The following is a 22,235-nucleotide window of genomic DNA, read 5'->3' as shown; positions in this document are numbered from 1 at the left end:
GCGACGGCCTTCATTCCTTTGTGGAACTTGGTTTTGGCGGTGGCGGGGTCCTTGGTGAGGGAGAGGATCAGCTGGGTGTCGTCGGCATTTGAGATGATGTTGAGGACGTGTGATCGGACGATGTTGGCGAGTGGTGTCATGTAGATGTTGAAGAGGGTCGGGCTGAGGAATGATCCTTGGGGTACGCCGCAGGTGATCTTGGTGGCTGCGGATCGGAATGGGGGGGACGGACTCTTTGGGTTCTGTCGGTGAGGAAGGAGGTGACCCAGTCCAGGGATTTGTCGTGGAGGTGTGTGCGTAGGGTGTGGTGGCAAACGGTGTCGAAGGCGGCTGAGAAGTCTAGGAGGATGAGAGCCACGGTTTTGTCATTGTCCAGCAAGGTCCAAATGTCGTCGGTGACTTTGTTTTAGTGCTGTGGTTGCTGCAGAATATGGATTGGGACGAGTCCAGGGTGTTGGTCTCTTCGAGGAAGCGGGTCAGCTGTCTGTTGACGATCTTCTCGATGACTTTGGCCGGGAACGGGAGCAGGGAGATGGGCCAGAAGTTCTTGAGGTCCTTTGGGTCTGGCTTGCGTTTCTTGAGTAGGGCATTGATCTTGGCATGTTTCCAGCTCTCCGGGATGGTGGTGGTCTCGAAGGAGCTGTTGAAGATCTTCCGGAGTTGGGATGCGATGATGGAGCTTGCTTTGTTGAAGATGTGGTGAAGGCAGGGTTCTAACAGTGAGCTGGAGTGGATGCTGTTCATGGTTTTGATGGTGTTTTCGTCATTGACATGGTTCCAGAAGAGCAGGAGGCCAGTGTGGCTGGAGGGGCGGTGGGTCTGCGGTGTCAGCAGCTGTCGGGGGGGTCTGAGTGTTGAAGCTGTCGTGGATGTCTATGATCTTGCGGTAGAAGAAGGTGGCTAGAGAGTCGCAGAGGTCTTGTGATGATGGGTAAGCATGGGCTGAAAATTCGTTCCGCTCGCATCTCGCGAAATCGCGGTAAAATCAGCGAATCAGCGGGGACGAATTTTCAGCCAAGCACTTACAGGGTTACAGCAGCAGGTGCAAAAGTTGAAGCTAATTTTTTGTAACCTATTACAAAAGGGTTACAAAGAAATTAACTTCAACTTGGGCACCTGCTGTTGTAAGCCTGTAAGTGCTTCCTGGCGCCTCGTTGCCTACTTGCATCTTTTCTCTGACCCTGCTCTGACCCTTGAAGCTGGGTCAGAGAATAGTTACAAGTAGGTAATGAGGCGCCTGTCACGAAAATTAAACCTCAACAGGAAGCATTGACAGATATAAAAACAAGCATTTGCAATGCAATAGGTCTCGCATTAGGAAAGTTTGAGCTATTGGTCTTGTAAATGACAATTTTTTTTATTGATGTGTTGGTTTTGAAAATAGCTAAATTAATAGCTTTGTCATTTACAATGCCAATAGTTATAACTTTCGCAAATGTGACACCTATAGCATTTGTAATGCAACATGTTTTGTATTTATGTGACTTAGCTGTATTGATATTACAAATTAGAATGGCTTTTAATTTTTTTAAATAATTAATACTTAAATAAAAGTGATTTTAATTTATAATGGCAATAGCTTAAACTTTTGTAAATGACTTTTGTGAAGATTATGTTCAGTGTATTTTATTGTGACGAAAATCCAAGAACAGAAGTGAAATATTAACATCTTTTGTGACATTTGTAATAAAGTTTGAAACATTGAGAGAACATATTTGAACCAGTTGTTGTTGAATAGTTGCGCAGATTGATGCTGGGGTCGCGCTGAGTGGTGCTGTGGTGGTGCTGAGTGGTGCTGTGGTGATGCTGAGTGGTACTGTGGTGGTGCTGAGTGATACTGGGATGGTGCTGAGTGGTGCTGTGGTGGTGCTGAGGAATGCTGTGGTGGTGCTGAGTGGTGCTGTGGTGGTGCTGAGTGATAATGTGGTGGTGCTGAGTGATGCTGTGGTGGTGCTGAGTGATGCTGTGGTGGTGCTGAGTGATTCTGTGGTGGTGCTGAGTGTTGCTGTGGTGGTGCTGAGTGATAATGTGGTGGTGCTGAGTGATGCTGTGGTGGTGCTGAGTGATGCTGTGGTGGCGCTGAGTGGTGCTGTGGTGGTGCTGATTGGTGCTGTGGTGGTGCTGAGTGATGCTGTGGTGGTGCTGAGTGGTGCTGTGGTGGTGCTGAGTGATAATGTGGTGGCACTGAGTGATGCTGTGGTGGCGCTGAGTGGTGCTGTTGTGGTGCTGAGTGATAATGTGGTGGTGCTGAGTGATGCTAGGGTAGCGCTGAGTGATGATGTGGTGATTCAGAGGGCAGAAAGGCACAAAAAGGGCAGAAGTGCAGAAAAACAAGGGAAAAACGAGTCTAACAGAGGGCAGAAGGGCACAAAAAAACCAGTCTAACAGAGGACAGAAGGGCAGAAAAACAAGGGAAAAACGAGTCTAACAGAGGGCAGAATGGGCACAAAAAACGAGTCTAACGGGGCAGAAAGGCACAAAAACGAGTCTAACAGAGGGCAGAAGGGCACAAAAAACGAGTCTAACAGAGGGCAGAAGGGCACAAAAACAAGGGAATAACAGAGGGCAGAAAGGCACAAAAAACGAGTCTAACAGAGGGCAGAAAAGCAGAAAAACAAGGGAAAAATTAGTCTAACAGAGGGCAGAATGGCACAAAAAACTAGTCTAACAGGGGGCAGAAGGGCACAAAAACAAGGGAAAAACGAGTCTAACAGAGGGCAGAGGACAGAAAAACAAGGAAAAAACGAGTCTAACAGAGGGCAGAAGGGCACAAAAAACGAGTCTAACAGGGGGCAGAATGAATCCCGCCCTGCGTGTTTGTCCACGAAGATGCCACCTTTTTTTGCAATACCTCTACTCAACTGGAATACTTTCTACTGTCTAATCTAAGTGCTCCCTCGTTGGCTAAATGTATAGGGGCAGATTTACAATAACTGGCGCATCCCCAGGGATGCGCCAGTTATTGTCCGCCGCAGCTCCGGCACCCATGGTGCGCCGCATTTACAATGCGGCGCACCATTGGGCAAAAATGGCACAGATGCATCACGCATCTGTGCCGTAAAAGCAGCGCATTGCTGGAGCTGCGTCGCGCTTGCGACGCAGCTCCAGCAATGCTCTGGGAGGCCCTATCTCCCCAATGCTGCATCAAGCCTTGCGCCTGCTTCAAGCAGATTTCACTCAGCCACTTTTAGGAGGCTTTCCTGCGCAGGAACGCCCTCCCCTGCGCCGGAACGCCTCCTGATGGCGCAGGGCTTTACAACGTGACGCATCTCTCAGATGCGTCACGTTGTTAATACCCAGCACCATAGCGCATCTTTTGTGCTGCCGCTGCATCACAAAAGGTCTCAGTAGAGGGTGGCAGTGGTGAACCAGAGGGTGGCAGTGATGAACCGGAGGGTGACAGTGATGAACCAGAGGGGGTGACACGGGTGAACCAGAGGGTGTCAGTGCTGAACCAGAGGGTGGCAGTTCTGAACCAGAGGGTGGCAGGGGTGAACCAGAGGGTGGCAGTGATGAACCAGATGGTGGCAGGGGTGAACCATGGGTGGCAGTGGTGAACCAGAGGGTGGCATGGGTGAACCAGAGGGTGGCAGTGGTGAACCAGAGGGTGACAGTGCTGTACCAGAGGGTGGCAGGGGTGAACCAGAGGTGCTGTGATGAACCAGAGGGTGGCAGTCGGGAACCAGAGGGTAGCAGTGGTGAACCAGAGGGTGGCAGGGGTGAACCAGAGGGTGGCAGGGGTGAACCAGAGGGTGGCAGTGCTGAACCAGAGGGTGACTGTGGCTAACCAGAGGGTGGCAGTGTTGAACCGGAGGTGCTGTGATGAACCAGAGGGTGGCAGTCGTGATCCAGAGGGTGGCAGTGGTGAACCAGAGGGTGACAGTGCTGATCCAGAGGGTGGCAGGGGTGAACCAGAGAGTGGCAGTGCTGAACCAGAGGGTGGCAGTGGTGAACCAGAGGGTGGCAGGGGTGAACCAGAGGGTGGCAGGGGTGAACCAGAGGGTGGCAGTGGTGAACCAGAGGGTGGCAGTGGTGAACCAGAGGGTGCTGTGCCCATACACGACTGCATGGGTAACCACGCCATGCAAGCGGCCCGCGAACACGCAAAAAGCCCCGCGAACACGCAAAAAACTCCGCGAACACCCAAAAAAACTAACATTCGCACGAATTTGCGGATTTTGCGGATTGCGAATTCGATTTCGCGCGAATTTGCGGAACACGAATTCGCAAATTTCGCCCATACTTAATGATGGGATGTCGTTAGAGCTGGAGCTGGGGTTGTCGAGTTCCTTCACAATGTTGAAGAGCTCTTTGCTGTTGTGTGCCTTGTTGTCGATGAGTTCCTTGAAGGAGGTCCTTTTGGTGGTTCGAATGAGTTGTTGGTGCCTGCAGCTGGCATTCTTGAGGGCTGCATGGTGCTCCGGTGTCTGTTCGTGGTGTCACTTCTTCTCGAGTCTTAGGCAGGTCTGCTTGGATTCCTGAAGGTCGGTGGTGAACCAGATGGCCCTTCTGTCGGTTTGTTTGTTTGAGGGTTGCTTGAATGGGGCGAGGGTGTTGGTGCAGTCGTCGATCCACTGCCTGAGGTTACGGGCAGCTGTGTCGGGGTGGTCGGTTAGTGGGTCTCCTGTGAGTGTGGTGATTAGCTGGTTTTCGGTGACCTTTTTCCAGCTGCTGTGGGGCATTCGTTGTGGGTGGTTGTTTGCTTTGTTTTTCTTGAAGGAGAAGTGGATGCAGCAGTGGTCGGTCCAGTGGAGTTCAGTGTTGTGGCTGAAGGAGACGTGTTTGCTAGCAGAAAAGATGGGGCTGAGTGTGTGTCCGGTGGAGTGTGTGGGTGTCGTGATGAGCTGTTTGAGTCTGAGGTTGTCGAGCCGGGTCTCCGAGGAGGATGTATTCTGCGGCGGCCAGGGCATGCGAGCTGACAATGTTGTTGATGGAGTCTCTAACTGTGGCCGGGTCCAGGAGGGTCTGTAGACAAGGGTTCCTCTGAGGGAGGTGTTGAGATCGATGTGGATCTGGAAGTGCAGGTGTTCTGCGGAGCTGAGCGTGTTTTCGGTGCTGGTCGATATTCTGGGGGTGTTCTTGTGGACAATGACGATTCCTCCTCCAGGTTTGGTGGTGCGGTCCCTGCGGGTGATCTTGTAGCCATCCGGGATGGCTATGGCAATGTCGGGTACCGATGAGGTGCTTATCCAGGTCTCCATCAGGAAGGTGACGTCCGGGTAGGATGAGTCGAGCAGGTCCCAGAGTTCAACGGCGTGCCTGTGGACGGAGCGGGTGTTGAGTAGTATGCATCTAAGATGGTTGAGGCCTGCCCTGTTGGGAGGGGCAGGTCATGCTGGTGTACGCAGGCTGGTAAAGCCGCAGTTTCGGCAGGTGAAGAGTCTGTGGATGTGCTTCGGGGTGGCCTGGAAGCAGGTAGATGAATGGCCAGTGTTGAGTGCGTGGAGGAGGTTGGCGTCATAGCAGTGATGGGTGTTGTGGCGCTCGTGGGGCCTGGGGTCAGGCTCAGAAGGGCTTGCCTTTTGCGCGCCAACAGGGTGCCCACTGCGCACAGCTGCACAGCAGCCACCATACGTAGGGGAGGTGGGAGGGAGGAGTAGCTGGGAGGTGGGAGCGATTGGGCAAGCAAGGGGGGCGGGGCAGCGGGAAAGGAGAATGCTGAAATGCTAAGAAGGGCTACAGGAGAAAAACGGTCAGAAAACGAAATACAAAATGTGGTACAGTAGCAGAAAAACAGACTATAACAGTGTTATACAACAGCAGTGACAGAATACAACAGTTTAATACAACAGCACAAACAGAATACGATAAAATAGTAGACAAGTCAAGCAGACAAAAAGGAACAGAGCGAGCAGACAGATACTTACGGCTCACCACTGGGTCACCAGGGATGAGACCAGGCGGGAGTCTGCTGGTGTAGGAGGACCTCGAACTCACAGCAGCAGCGATAACAGAGATTATACGGAGATTCAAAATCGTCCTGATGACATTTCAATGCGACCCAAAGATTCAGAGGCACTTCACAGGGTGTGGATTTAATAGGGCAATAATGTGTACAAGAACAGGTATGCACAAATAGGAGCTTGTGCATGCTTCTGTTTCAACATGAAACCAGACAAATTCGGTTTGCCATTGTGTTTTTTTCTGTGAACTCACATGGTCTGAGTGCTTAGGGTCACGTGACTCCACACTGCAGCTTTCACCTGGAGTCTGTGCTCTCAGACATGAGAATGAGTGGGGTATTTTGACAACTTTTCAATGTCTTTCGTAAGCGCATGTTGCAGGAGCTGTATGGTTCATTCCCACTATCTGATTTCCTCATGGCAGGCCCACTGGATCCCTCCTTTCATCAATAATTAACCCCTCCCATGCTCTCGATGGAACCGTTCCGTCACGAGCCTCGGGTGGGCTGTGCTGGTGACGGAACGGTTCCGTCACGGCCCGCTCGCCGCGCCTGCGCGGCACGAATTCCGCACCTGCGCTGACGTTCTAAAGAGCGGGCAGGGCCGTGACGGAACCGTTCCGTCACAAGCACAGCTCACCCGAGGGCCGTGACGGAGCGGTTCCGCCCCGCCTCCCCCTTAGCGCTGCGGCGGAATAGCCGCCGCAGCGAAGGGGTTAATAAAACCATCAGGGGTCGCGAAGCACTGCTATGGTTAAATTTCTTTTTATCTGCATGCAGTTTTTCTGGATGTGACTGAAGGCAGTAGCCTTAAAAAAAAGCTATGCCCACTTTGAACTTTTAAATAAAGCCACTTACCTTGTGCAGCGAAAGCAAGGTAAGTGGTTTTATTTATTTTCCCTATCCCGTTGTATTTCACCTTCCCCCAGCCCCCGCCGCTTAGCACCACGTCACCGATCTTACCTATACCGGCCGTGCCTGCTTTGAACCGTGTCCTAAATAGCTTGGAGCAAGCGGGTGAGGCAAGAGAACCCAGCAGTTATTTTTGCCCGAGGGAATACAGAAATTCTTAAATTTCCTTCCCTCCTTATCTCTATCCTTCATTCAGTCTTTTGTCCTTCCTTCCCTCAATATTTTTTGTACTTTTTCCATCCATTCATCGTTCTGCCTTTCCCATCCATCCATACATCCTCCTCTCCATATGTCTTTCTTATTATCCATCCTTCCTTGTCTCCGTCCTCTTCTTTTACCTTCCCTCCTGTTTCATCCATCACCCATCCATCTTTTCTGCCATCCATCCATCCATCCATCCATCTTTCCGACTTTATTTCCATCTATCACTCTATCTTTCCTGTAGATTCCTTCATCCTTCTCTTCATCCAAACTTCTCTTTATCCGGGGGTGAAAGGGAGTGCGGGTGTGATTGTGACTATATGAAAAAATCTGTGAAGAAGGTAGAAAGCTGACAGTGAAAGTTAAAGAATATAAATGTGTTACAGGTGAAGAGGTTCATTGTGTGTGAATGGAAGGTGGTGAAGTGAAGGAGATGCAAGGAAGTACATGCGGAAGGACAAATGAAAAGAAGGTGTGGAAGACGAAAGCGATTGTTGTGAAGTAAGTAGATGGAAGATTTCAGAAAAATGTGATGAGTAAAGGGTGTAAATGTGTCTACACGAGGCTTGCAGAGGAAAGTGATGTGAAGGGGAGAAGATAAGTGATTAAGGCACTCTTAAGGCCACTACCCATTCCACAGATCTCAGTAACGTTAAAATCACTGTCTCATATTTTCAGAATTCTGTCATTTTCAGTTCTATTTTTTTCACAACATCATTGTTACTCACGTATCCAATACTTCTAACAAGCACTGGCAAAGCCAATAGGTCTGACTTGTTTTAGGCACATGTCCGTTATTGCGTGATGTGTCTGGATACAATGACTGAGAGGCAATCAAATACTAGTCAGGTGGCACACTTTCTAAAGCACAAGGCTTCAAGTTACATGTTTTAAGAAACGTCTTTAGTTGCATTGGCCACGGCTATTGGAAAGTATTCATAGTTACATTTATTTGGCCGTGAAGACCTTTTAGAGACACCCCCACCTTTTCAACCCACTTATAGCTTTGTGCTACCTTATAAATGTTGCACTATTGTACACTACATGATTTTCTCTAGTGGACAGGGCTTTAAAAAATATATATATATTGCGTACTGAGATGTTTATTCCCCTTAACATCTATTATAAGATGCCCTACACATAAAAGATGTTTAAAGCTGTGTGTAGACAGACCTTGTAATGCACTGATCTATAGTAAGAATTTCAGGCATGTCATAGATTCTCCAATGCATTGAACATTGTTTTATTGAGAGCATTTTTAGGTCTAGTGTTAGCCAAGACCTTTTGTTTTACAAACAAATAGGTCTCTAATATATTTGCCTGTGAGGGATTTTGGTCTGTTATTCTGCTAGACCTATTAGGTGTGCCAATACGTGTTTTTATGGAATCTGAGCTGAGCTGAGGAAGGTTTCTTTCACACAATACAGTGTCTTCTGTGAGACGCTGGTGCCGGTGCCTGTTGGTGTACATTGGTGTACATTAGCTGGAGGCCCTACAGGCTGTGGTTTGGGCTGAGAGCCGCCCCTGGTGCCTCTGTCACTTTCCCTAGGAGATGTAAATGCTTACTTTTTGTAAGGTATTCTGCATTTAAAGGGGTCCAAGTAAGCCTAATTCAGCCATTGCCTTATTTGGTCTTGGAGCCTTGGCTTGTGGCATTGTCAATCACATCTTGTAACAGAACTTAGGACTATTTAGGTGTCACTGCTTCCTATTGGCTGTTCTGGTGTGTTATTTAGTCCCCATTTCAAAGCATGAGGGACTATTTGACAGTCTGTCAGCTGCTCAGTAGCGCAGGTAGCACTGGCAAGAGGGCACTGACAAACCACCTAAACAAAGGGTGGCTTGGATTCTATGACATTCATTTTTCAGATGCTTTTGTCATTTTTCTCTCCCCGGTACACAAACAAGCAGTGACAAAGCCAAGACCATGAAGTACAAATGCCAAACCTTTTGGCTTTGCCATTACTTGTTGTTTAGTTGGCAATTCCTTCCTTACACATGCACACATGCACACCAATTCTCATTCCTGAAGCATGTCAAGTATGGAGACCAACTTACCCTTTGGCTTTTGAGATGTAGAGATAAATGGAATATATGGAACAGCCATGAAGTAACCAGTTGTGAGGATGTTGTTCTCAATGATTTGAGGCGGAATGTTGTTCTCACATGTTTCATCACAGTCAACACATGTTCTTTGTGTAGGACCTGGAAGAATATCATAGAAAAAAAGTCAAATCACATGTAAATCCACACAGATAGTTAAGTCTTAAAACCAGAAAACTCCTCTACAAGAACTTATGTTTTGCTGCAAATATGTGAGATTCTTTACTACGCAACCTCCCCTAAATCAACATTGATATTGTACACCCTGTCTTTGGCCTGTAAATGCAATAGACTTCTAAGACTTGGAAATACCGGCAGAACTCTCGAGAAATAAGGCCATTTATTGCCTATATACATATGGTATTATAGTGCTAGGTAGTGATGATGGTATGGTCTGATATGACCCACTCAGCTATGGTGTAATGTGGTACAGTATTGTAAAGCAAGTATGGTGTGGAGTGGTATGATGATAAGGTATGAGTGACATGGCACGGTCTAACTTTTTCAGTCTGGTGTGATTTAATGCTGAGTAGCATTCCATCTGAAGTGAACAAAAAAGTGATGGATAGAATGCTTGAAACAATCTCAGCCACTGGTAATTACTTGGGACCTGCCTCCCAGACCATCTCTATTTTGCACACCATGCTACCTCAGTTTGGTCTAGGCATGCTTGTGCTCCAGTTCGGGGGGAAGGGGGCCTGACCTAGCAGGTTGGGCTGCTCTATTCCCATTGGAGCAGGGTCAAGACTGATTTGCATAGAGCTGATCCAAACTGAGGTGGCATGGTGTGCAAAATACAATTAAAAGAGATGAGACCCGAGTTATTACCACTGGCAGAGATTAATTCAAGAATTCCATCCATCACACGTTTGTATGCTTCAGTGTGACACCCTAAATGAGACGTTTATGCCCAGACATAGGGCTCATGCACAATGTGCTATTGGAACCAGGCTATATGCAATTGATGTGCCATAATAAGGGCAACACTGGTCTTAGGTTGCCGGTGCTCTGGCTAAATGAAGACTGGCATGGCAGTTCAGGCTGAACTGTTCCCATTGGAGCCAGGTCAAGACTGATTTGCAAATGGCTGGGTCCAAACCGAGGTGCTTGGTATAAGTCAAGTCAAGTTTTATTTGATTTGGTTCTCCACTGAGAGCCACACATGTGCCATGCATAATATACAATGTAAAACTGTTTTGTTTAAAGATCGTTTTTTTTTTTTTTTTTTTTTTTTTTTATTGACAACACAAGTCAAAACAAAGCACAGGGAAAATATTTTTCTCTCAAGTACAGAAAGGAGAAACAAAACAGAAAAATTATCAAGATCAATCAATTTCCAATTAACATAAATCATAAACCATAGCTAAGCATCAAATCAGAGTACAGAAGGAAAAAAATGAGTCCAAGCGGCAAAGTAAGTTCTAAGCAACAAATGTCTTTGGGCGAGATCCTTCGTAGCCTATAGAAAAACAGATCTACATTTAATATTCCAAAAAAAGTTCCCCAAATTGTATCTAATTTTTTCATTGATCTAATTCCTCTTATTTTGGTTAGTGAAGATTCCATAGTATAAATTTCATTGACCAGTGCCCACCATTCCATTATATGAGGTGGGTTTAAAGAAGTCCATGCTCTAGCTATCACCAGCCTCACACAAGATATTAAAATAGTTGATAAATCTTTATTTAAGCTATTAAGTGACTGCATACCCAATAACACCATCGTACCTGATAGAGAAGTACAGATCACTTGTTTTTGATTTAGAATATTTTCAATTCCAGACCAGTACTCAGTTAATAATGGACATGAATAGAGCATGTGTTCGAGATCTGCTGCCACCAGACGGCATTTCTGACACTTCGTACGATCGTTTGCTGTATTGTTTTGGGACCATTTAGAAATTCTTTGCGGAGTATAGTATAGGATGCATACTGTTTTATATAGTTGAAGCCTCAAACTAGTAGATTGTACCACTTTATTGATATTGATAAATGAAGAAGAAATGTTATGTGTGGTTACCTTTACACCTAGACGTGTGGTCCATTTCAAAGCCAATTTAAGACTGTCGTCAGTTTTGTATTGGCTGAGGCACCTATAGCCTACGCTAATTAATGATTTCTTATTTTCAGAATAAAAGCATACCCATATATCGGAGTCGGATGCATCTGTCAATTTCTTTTTGCGTGTGAGAAAATCTCGAATTTGTATATATTTGAACCGCATCCGTTCTGGCAACTTATAGAGAAGCTTATGTGTCTCAAAGTCTCGAAGACCCGCTGATCCATACAAATCTCCTAAAGAATTTATACCACAGTTAGCCCATATATAACCTACTCTATCACAAAAAAATCCCGGTAATCCCGGGTTGTCCCACAACAACAATTTAGAGTGAAAAAAAGAGGTCCTGCCAATAGTCAAAATTAGGTTCCATATTTGTACCGCATCCCTAGCCGTCTTGAACTTAACCCTTTTAAAATATTTAGGGTCATTTACTCTTGCCAAAAATTGATTAGCGTCCCTACCTAACATAAACGGATAGAAGTAGAACTGATTATTAGAAAAAAAAGACTGCGGAGGCGACCCAAAAAGGAAGCAAAGAAATATATGCAAAAATCTGGAAAATTAAGCCCGCCTTTGTTAACTGGAAGCTTCAATATAGAAATCGATCTTCGGGCCTTTCTGTATCCCCATATGAAACTGCTGAAAATCCCATCAAGTTTCTTAAAAAAATTTGTATTAACACATAGAGGAATAGACCTGAAAAGATAAAGAAATTTCGGTAAAATCTTCATCTTAATAAGGTTGATCCGCCCTATAAGGTTAAGAGGGATCTTGTGCCACTTTTTCATAAGGGCTGCCACTTCCTTCAGTAAAGCATCGTAATTAAGTGAATTTATATCCCCTATTTTAGATGAGATTTTCACACCAAGATAAGTAGCCGTTTGACAGATGCCATGAATGGGGATTAAAGGTTTGTAATTCATTATAACCTGTATTTTATTTAAATTCAGTTTATAGCCAGAAATGGCTCCATAAGTATTTGCTTCTTCAGTAATCCCTGCTATGGCTTCTACAACATCTGTTGTATACACTGCTAAATCATCAGCATATGCTGTAATTTTAAGAATGTTTGTGCCAAATTGAAGAGGAATAATATTTTGTTGTGCCTGAAGAGTGTTTATAAATGGCTCCATAGAGAGCGCAAACAATAAGGGTGATAAAGGACACCCTTGACGTGTCCCTCTTAAAATTGGAAAGTTAGGAGACAACATGCCAGCATAGCCTATTTTCGCATTAGGGTGATCATACAAAGCCTGTACACTCCTCAAATAATGCCCCTTAAAGCCATATTGAGTCATAACAGCCCAAAGGTAATCCCACCACACTCGGTCAAAAGCCTTTTTGGCATCTAATAGTACCATTCCGAGTGGGGTGGGATTAGTTGCTGCCACATCAAATGCTGTTATTGCCATATTAACATGGGCAGTTGTATCTCTACCCATCACAAAACCATGTTGTTGAGGGTTAACTAGCTTTGGCATAAGTGGAGCGAGCCGCGTGGCAAGAAGTTTCGCATATGCCTTCGCATCCGCATTAATCAGCGAAATAGGTCGGTAAGACCCGCAATCAGTTGCTGGTTTATTCTTTTTTAAAAAGAACATAATCTTGGCGGTCTTCCATGAGTTAGGAGCCTTCCCTGTTTCGCCAATCTGATTAATAACCAGGCAAAGAAGTGGCAGCAATTCGTCTATGCAGATTTTATATACTTCTATCGGAAGCGTGTCCTCCCCTGCTGCCTTACCAGAAGGAAGAGAAGTAATAGCGAGTCTCAACTCTGTAAGTGTAATCTTCTCCTCCAACCATTCCATTCTTTCTGTCTCTATGTACCTATCGTTTACCAGATTCTCACAAATATAGGATTGTATACTTGCCTCGGTAGGGTAATTTTCAGGAGTGTACAGCGTACTATAGTAGATGACAAATTGCTCCAGTATTTGTGCCGGCTGGGTATATATAATATTATTGGATCCTTTAATGGACTGAATTAATGTACTGGCTCTGCCATCCGCTGCTTTATATGCCAGGATTTTCCCTACCTTGTCTCCGCTTTCATATTGTGACAGCTTATATTTATGAAGTTTGATGGTACTTCTCTCTCTAAAAGAATTTTTAAGGGCAGATCGAAGGGCTACTAATTTGGGGGTATATTACCAACAACTAGCGATAATTTTTGTCGCTAACTTGTTTAGAGACAAAAATTATCGCCGCACATCGGCGATTTTTATCGCAGATAAACCTTGCTATTAGCAAGGTTTATCGCAAATGCGATAAAAAACGGCCGCAATGCATGAATATCGCTGAAAAGTCAGCGATATTCATGCATTATCGAGCAAATGCTCTTAGCCATGTTATCCACCTCCCATTGGATAACATGGTGAAGAACTGCTCAGGGCAGGTGTTAGCTTTTGGAGATATTCGCGCTTAGCGCGAATATCTCCAAAAGTTGGTAATAGGAGATAGCGATGTTAGCAACTGTTTCCAGTCGCTAACATCTTGGCACGCCCACTTTGCATGTCATTAGTGATAAATATCACTGACATGCAAAGCGGGGCCCAAGATGGTCGCTATCTCCTATTAGCTGTCACTAACTGGTTTTAGCGACAGCTTGGTAATAGGGAGATAATTTTATCTCCGCTTTCTTGGCTTTTAAAGCCAAAAAAGCGGAGATAAACCCCTTGATAATATACCCCTTGGTTTCTAATTGGGCAGCATTTTGCATGCTTTGTGCCTCATGCCGCAGAGTTTCCGCCAAGTGCTTTTCGAGTGCCATAATTTTAGATGTCGTGGTCTTAATCTCTTTCTTTCGTTCTGCATTCTGTTTAAGTATAAAATGCTGGGCACATTCCCTTATGCTGGCCTTACAGGCCTCCCATACATATATAAGTGGTGCAGAGCCAATATTAATGTTGATAAATTCTTTAATATGTTCCTTTAGTTGAGAGATAAATGCTAAGTCCACTAATAAGTATCTAGGAAATGAAAAAAGTCTTGGTTCTAGTATCCTTAATGTAATATTAAACAAAAGAAGAATGGGATTATGATCTGATGTTACTCTTGGGCAAATCTCCATAGTGCATGTTTCTAAAATTTTGTCTGAAGCCCATGCCAACAATTTGTGAGGTGGAGAGTAGTAAGTATACCCTGCTATATTAGGATATAAATTCCGCCAGACATCTTTAACATTCTGTAAGCGAGCAAATTCTAGTATAGCAGCTCGCGTCCTACGCATACGTTGAAAAGAGCCCTTCTTGGTAGTATCCTGATCATAATTCATTATACAGTAAAAATCGCTCATAAGTATCAATTCCCCCTCCCAAGCTAATAATTCGATGTTCAACCAATCAAAAATAAGTGGATCATCAGTATTAGGCCCGTATACTGCACAGAATACATATTTACAATTTTCCAGCTCCATTTGTACGATCACCCATCTACCTCCTTTATCAGAAGCCCTTTTAATTACTTCTCCTCGTAATTGCCTTTTCTTAAGAATAGCCACTCCGCGTATAGAGGCATTTAATGTTGTGCAAACCACTACCTCATATCCCAGTTGCCTTAGCAAATTCCTATCCTAGTAACAAACATGGGTTTCTGTAAGCAGCACCACATGAGGGTTATACATTTTCAGTTCCTCACATACTAGTCGTCTCTTGTTCTTATTGTTAAGGCCTGCAACGTTCCAAGCTAAACATCTGATTTGATACATTTCATAAATCTAAATATTCTAACATTCTCCTGGTGTAACATATATATAAACATTTCCCTGTGTTCACCTTCTGCCTCAATTATACTTGTGTTGTTTTTTTAAAAGATAGGTTTTTTATTCTAATACAAAGTTAAAAAGAGTTTTAAAAATTTGAAAAAATTGTAGCAGACAAACTCGTTTGGCGGAGCCTTACATAGTATGATCAATTCCTGTACAGAGTTAATTCTACATTTGATTTAAATTGGTTGTAAAAATCTTTTTCTTGCCTTTATCACAATCTCGTTTGGGCAAGTGAACAACAAATGTTCCAAGTCCTGCTCCCCACCATTACACAGATTACAGATAGTGCTTGGATTTTCTTTTTGCTGCCACCTATATGTAACTGTTTTTACAGGAAGTATCCCAAATCGGAACAGCACAATCGATCTCCTGACCCCATGCTTTAAATTGAAATTAATATACTGCTGTGTTTTCTTAAAAACTATAGATTCTGCAACATTTTTATATAAAGACAATTTAGTGCAGTGCTCGGAGTCAAGGTCGAAACTGAGTCTTGGAGTACAGTGTTTTAAGAAGAGCTTCAGCTGAGCAGGTGTCCATGATTGTAGCAAATTAATATTAACATTGGATAACTTGAAAGCAGTTAGAATATTCCTTGAGAATACATATTTCGACGATTCATTTTCAAATGTTTCTATTTTAAGCAGAGATCGAATCGTTCCTTCTTCCGCATGGAGGAGGTTGTATGCCCACCTGATGATATTTGCGATTCCTCTAGCATAGGAGCTTATTAACACCTTGACTGCTGCAGCAATTCCCCCTCTGTGCTAACATTTTCTGGATCCCCTTGTTCATGACGAGCTCAGCTCGTCATAAGCACACGAGCAGTGTCCTGCATGACGAGCTGAGCTCGTCATGTGCATGGAAGGGGTTAAAGAGAACTCGAGACGGAGAGCTTGTACCGGTACAGCCTGAGATAGTTTTGTTAGTTTCCGTACAATCTTCCCTTCTTTTAGGTCTAGAAAGCTCCATTGGTTTATTGGTATATATTCAAGAGGGTATGACAGCACTGGTGGAATCTTAGCGCTGCATACCTGAAGCAGAGAAGAGAAGTGTCTTTGTCCAGATGCAACATATAGCCGTGAAAGTGCCCCCACATGAACATCAGATTTACGGATCAGATTCTGAGTGTGGAGCCTATTTTGTAACGTCTTTGTATATTCGGCCTAGATAGGTATATTCATTTACTACTTCCACCATTTTTCCCCCTAGAGACCAGTTGAATTTGGTACCTGTTTGCTTCCTGAAAACGGAACTATTTTTGTTTTCGAAATGTTCGGAATTAAATAGTTTTTCTCCGTATAGTTGTGAAGTGCTTGGAGGCTTCTTTGCAGACCAAATGGTGTTAGGTCAAAAATAATTACAACGTCTGCATACATCATGGTGTGAATTTGGTGGAAGGCAATTTTGGGTGGAAAGTTGCATATCTGTTTAAAGCATTCAGGCATATCGCTGAAGTGAAGGGAAAACAGTAGGGGAGCAAGAAGGCATCCTTGCCTAAGGCCATTTTGAGTCAGGATAGGCCTAGTTAGACCCTTTTCCCTCCCCATTTGAACCTGACACCAAGTATCGGAATGTAGTGATGTTAATATATGAAGTAATTTGTCCGGGATGCCCATTTTGCTGAGTTTTCTATGGAGTGTACCTCTGTCCACTCTATCGAATGCGTTGGTAAAGTCGATACAAGCAGCATACACAACCTGGGATTTTATAGCCACGTATTTATCTAAGATAGTTTGCAACACAGCGATATTGTCGATGACCGAGTGCTTTGGTCTGAATCCAGCCTGATATAGGGGGATTAGTCCAGATAAAAAGGCCCAGTCCTTAAAATGGTCTAATACTGCCGCTGTGAAAATCTTTCCTGTTGCATCTAAAAGGGCTATCTGCCTGTAGTTGCCAGGATGCAGCCGTGTACCCTTTTTGTGTATAGGTATTACAATGCTCCCCTTCCATGATTTGGGGATTTCCCCAGTGGTAAAAATATGGTTAAAAAGGGGAGATAACATCTTGCTCCATTCTTTGGGGTTGCATTGGAGGACCTTGATCGGGATTTGGTCAGGACCCATTGCTCCTGTCGTTCTCGCCTTGTTTATAAGTAGTTCAATTCGCAAAGAACTAAATGCTCCGATATTTGAGAATTTTATTTCTGGATTTCTAGCAAAATTATAAATCATTTCTGAAAAGTATTTACTTTATATAAATTGCTAAGGTATAATTCCCATTCTGTCGGAGGCACCGGGATAGCTTGTAATGCTTTTTTCGTGCCCGTTTCTTTTGCAATTATATTCCAATAGGCACGTTGGTTATTTTGTTTGGCTGCAATCTGCATATCTACCCAGTTTTTATCCTGAGTTATTCTCTTATTTTTTTTCTTTTTCTCTCCTACGTTGGTTTTTAAATTTTTTTATTTCTAGCTGTTTAGATACTGAATTTTCTAAAAACTGTGATCTTATCAATGTATTTAATTGTTTTGTATTAGTATCTAACTTTGTTTTTTTGTTCTGGATCTTTGTTGTTCTTGGTTGAATCAGCTTTTCCTGTAGTTTTTCTATTAACTTTTTGATTACCATTTCGAAGTTTGTTATCGGGTTTGTGGAGTGAATAACTTGCAATAATTGCATTGAATCGATTATGGTGATCATTTTATTGAGTGTAGCTGAATTCCAATGAATCCGTCTTTGAGCCTGATTTACCAAAACTGTGCTATGACTATACATAATGTGACCTGACGAGGAAGGTTGTGTCTTCCACTCTGTATTTGCTTGTAGAATAGCATGGTCACTACCATGAACAAAATTAGTTTTGAGTTGTAAAACTGTTCCAAACAAATCAAAGCTACAGATCATGTAGTCCAGGAGTGAGGAACTGCAATTTCCTTGTCTTGTATTTGTGGCGGGAATGTCTCCTTCTACATTGCCATTTAGTATTATTCCCCTTAACATTGGGAGTGATGCTACTAGGATTTTTCCTCTTTTGTCCACTTTGTTTTCTTTAGGAAATACTGGAATGGAGAATCCCAGAGCCTCTTCTTTGTGCCAGTTTCCCCTTTTTAGAATTACCTCATTTGATATTTTCCCATTGAAGTCCCCCGTAATAAAAAGCAATGGAAAGCCTTGTTTTTCTACTGTTTTTTCGATGTATTCTAGGAATTATATAGCAAGTACATCCATTTTTGCTCCAGAGGGATATGAACATTATAGATTAGTAGGTCTTTTAGCGCTTCTAGAGGATTTATCCCAAACTTAGGGGCCCATTATGATCGCGGACGGACTTGAGTCTGTCCGCGACCATAGAGGAGGAGGGAACCTCCGCATGGCCTGCGGAGTTCCCTCTTGTCCAATTAGGATGTGACGGCCACCCTGGCGGTCACATCCTCTATTTTTACCATTGCGGCGGGTGCGGCTTCAAGCTGCACCCGGCGCAATGGTAAAAATGCATACATTGCATTTGTATGCAGAAAGCGGCAGGCACCGTGCGGTGCCTGCCGATTTCTGCATACAAATGCAGGGGGGTACCATAGGTACCCCCCATGTGCACCCCCCCCCCTTCACCCAGGGGGCCCGCAACGGGCCCCCGCAGTGAAGTTCCACATGCTTTTCCACGGCGGAAAACCCGCCGCGGGAAAGCATTTTTAAAGCCCATCCTAATATGGCTGGCGGTGTCTGAGAGACACCGCCACCATATTAGAGCTTTTCCGCCGCGGTTGTAAGCCAACCGCGGCGGAAAAGCTGCGGACGGAAACCAGGACCCACCAGCCATCCTAATGTGGCGGTGGGTCTTTGGTGGGTCCGCTGCTGTTTTTCCGCATCCCGGAGGATGCGGAAAAACCGCAATCGTAATAGGCCCCTAAATCTTAATACATTGATGATTCTTTGAGTTGGTTGGGATTATTTCTTGGGCCCATTTATAATCTTCTTTAAGCAAGATCGCTATCCCACCTTTCGCATGTCCCCGATCAACCTGCTCTGGGGGGATATCATATACAAAGTATTTTTCTTGATTCAAATTTAATGTAGACCAGGTTTCTTGCAGGGCCACTATTGCTGGACAATTTTTTGTTATTTCAGCCATCTTTTCTTGAGTTTTCCCTGCCATATTTCAAGAGTAGATCATCAAGCCTGTGCTAAACAGAAGATTTGTTATCCTTGAATTGTTTGTTGCTGTTCAGGGTCTCCGAGATCCAAGCTCATGAGTAATCCCTCTTTGTTGTTTCCCTGTTTGGAGTATTTTTACTCCATATTTTTCTTTTGTCATTCCTTATGGAAACAAATATGTTTTCTGCGTTCTGGTCTGGGGGCCTTTTCGTGGTGTTAGAGGCTTAATTCCATCGCTGCGCTTTAAGAGGATCTAATTTGTAGTTTTTGGACTTGATGGTTTAATACTGGAGTCAAATCATAGCCGTATTTGTGAAGAGTCTCACTCTCCTTTAGTATAATTCCTGGTATCATTGGAGACCAGAATTCTACAAACGCTGTTGTTGTTTTAGTTTTTACCGGGAACGTAACTAATTTTATTTAGTTTCTTGCTAAGGATTGCAACGGCTGAATCTTTTGAAGCAGACTGATAATTCGGTCGCGATTTAGTGGAGCTTCACCTGAAGGGAATAATTCTATGATTTCCAGACGAGTAGGCCAGATCTCCTCTATTTGTGGGTACTTTTCCTGGATAGTAAAAGTTCTTTTTGGGATCTCTCTTAATGCCGGGGTCGTAGGACCATGACCTACTACTGAGAAATTTGTTGCCTTTGGATTAAGATTGTTAGGTTGGTTAGAATTGTCTCATTGGATTTTCACCGTCGACTTCTGCTCTTTTGCCTTCGGGGTCTTGGGGATTTCTGCACTTTCCTCTTTAGCTAGTAGTCCGATTGGTGAAGGGGGATTGTTTTGGAATCTTGCTTTACGGGCTTTCTTTTTCTCAATTCTTCTTAACACCTTTCTCTTTTTCAGTTTAGTCTTCTTTTGTTTTCTTTTGCTATTTGTATTTTCTGGGCCCTGTGTGGCTTTATTAGAAAGCTCAGACTCAGCAGTTGTTTTAAAATGTGGTATTACGGGACTGCTCAAAGTCAATTTGGGTTTGCTTTTTGTAAAGATTGGATAGTATGCTACCGGCCGTTGATGTTTCTTTGGTTTGGTTTCCTCCTTAAAAAGTTTTCTGAGTGAATATATCTGGTTATAATCCTGTTTGTCCTTGGATTCCTTAGATAATTTCCTTCCAGTTTGGGTTGCAGTTTCTTTCTTCAGTGGGGAAAGAGCTTTTATTATTTCCACTTTTGAAATGGGAGAATTTTCCAATTACATTTACCACAGACTCCTGCTTTTGATGTAGATTTTAATTGCTCTTTCTTCCTTTTTTTCTCTACTAGATATTTTAGCATTCCTGGTTGGGTATCGAGCATTTAGTCAGAATTTTCCAAAATATTCCCTAAATGAGTGAGAACTGATTTCAGGATGCTTTGCAGAGAAAGCAGAGATTTGGATACTGGGGTGTAAAAATTCGAGAGTCCTGTATTTTTAAGAAGAGAAAAATCCGGTGATTTTTCAAGGAATCCCTCTAGATCGAATGGTTTTTGTGGGGTACTATTCTGAATATTCTGCGACTCCTTTTGGGGTCCCGTCTGAAATATCGGATCTTTGATGTTAATATTTGGACAGGTGATGTTGTTTTCTTGAGATTGTGGTATTTTGGATGATTCCGGTGTTATTGATTCCAATACAGTAGAGATCGGTATTGACTCCTCCAGTTTTATTAAAATACGTTTTTGGGCGACCTCTGGTGATCTTTGGTTTTGGATTTGGGTTTGATTGATGGCTTGTATTCCATCCTTTCCAGCCTCATTATTCCCTTTTTTGTTTTGAATTATCTGATGGTCTTTTTGTAGTTGCCCCTGTTCATCTTGGTTTAGTTTTGCAAAATACTTTTTAATTCCAGGGCTTGCTACAGACTTTCTGGCTCTTGTCGTCTTACTGGTGCTCTTTCTAATTGCCTCTTCTGTTCCCATCCTTTTCATGAATATGGTTCTTGATCTTAATTTTTTATAGGCCATTACAGTGTAAAAGATTCACTTAGAGATTGTTCTAGTTGAAATTTGAGCTGTCCTGTTTATGCCACAGAGGTATTACCTGGTGGATCGTGGCCAGCCGTGCACTTAATCTGCTGACCCCTGCTGCTCCCTACTTTTGGTCCAACGTTGGAGGAGATATACCCTTGTCCAATTGCAGTCAAGACAGCAAGGGAGGTTAAGCTCCAAAGCTCCAGAACGCCGGTGCGCCGCTCATGCAACACCGAACCTAGCGCCAAGTTCCCGCTCCCAAGCAATGGTGTCTTATGCGATTATAGAATTCCCGCTCACATCAGACCTAAGTTACCAGTAGTTAGTTGATTGATTATTGAGATACTACCATGTAGATACAGCCTCTTTCTCTCAGCCCGTTGCTGTAGCGGTGGTAGTGGAAGCTTGGCAGCTGGTGGCTAGCGGCTGGCTGCTTGGCCGCGGTAAGGCTGGAATTTGGTGTCCGGGCTTACCACACACTACTCACGGCTCTCTTCCTTATCCCTCCTACAGACTATCACGGCATGGGAGGGAGCCAATACCAATGCTGCTACTGGTGCTGCCGCCACTGCGGGGGACCCGCGGGGGGGCAGGAGGGCCGGGGAACCGGGTTGACACACACGCTCTCGACCTGCTCACCTCTGTTCCGGTCCGCTCGACTTGCCTCCACCGCCGTCGGTTCACCAGCTCATTTACTGTCTCTTCCGCTGGGCTTGTTTCACCCCCTCCTCTCGCTTACTGCCGTGCTGACTCTCCCATGCCGATGAACTGCATGTGGTGACGGCCAGTGTTTGGGGGGGAGGTATGTCTCGCTAGGCAAACCACTTTGCTCCACTTTGCCCCCACAACCTCTCGCCACTGCTGGTCTCCGGTCAGGGCCGCTGCTGCCCTTCCTCTGGCTCCTCCGGCTCCGGCTCGCAACTTGTAGCTCGCACTCGCAACTCGCACAGGTTCTTTCTCCCAGGATTCACCGCTCCTCTGTCAAACGCCACACCCCACGGCACACCATGCCTCCTACTGCGGTCATCAAAGTTTGAATAATGCAGTGCTTGGTATAAAAAATAACAAGTAGTTACTAGTGGCTGAGATTAATTCAAGCACTCCATCCATCCTTTTTTTAATTTCAGGATATTTTACTAAAGGGAGTATTGCATCATAAAAAGGAATGTGCGAAATCACAATTTGTCTCATGAAATTTTGAAAAATTCAATGCACGTTTGTGAAATTACATGATGTTA

The 22,235-nt window shown here is 44.3% G+C and overlaps 1 protein-coding gene across 1 annotated transcript in view; it reads right to left on the bottom strand.

The window, feature by feature from the left end:
* LOC144772798 (von Willebrand factor A domain-containing protein 7-like) overlaps positions 1–22,235 on the bottom strand; it is a 556,704-nt gene that overhangs the window by 319,746 nt on the left and 214,723 nt on the right. The window contains exon 4 of the mRNA XM_078657375.1: positions 9,074–9,220. Coding sequence (XP_078513501.1) covers positions 9,074–9,220 — 147 coding nt within the window. The remainder of the gene's footprint in view (positions 1–9,073; positions 9,221–22,235) is intronic.

The sequence above is a fragment of the Lissotriton helveticus genome, chromosome 1_1, assembly GCF_964261635.1.
Source record: "Lissotriton helveticus chromosome 1_1, aLisHel1.1, whole genome shotgun sequence".
In the NCBI taxonomy this organism is placed as follows: Eukaryota; Metazoa; Chordata; class Amphibia; order Caudata; family Salamandridae; genus Lissotriton; species Lissotriton helveticus.
The sequence above is the reverse complement of the archived record's forward strand: the minus strand, read 5'-3'. Positions and strand labels throughout refer to the sequence as shown.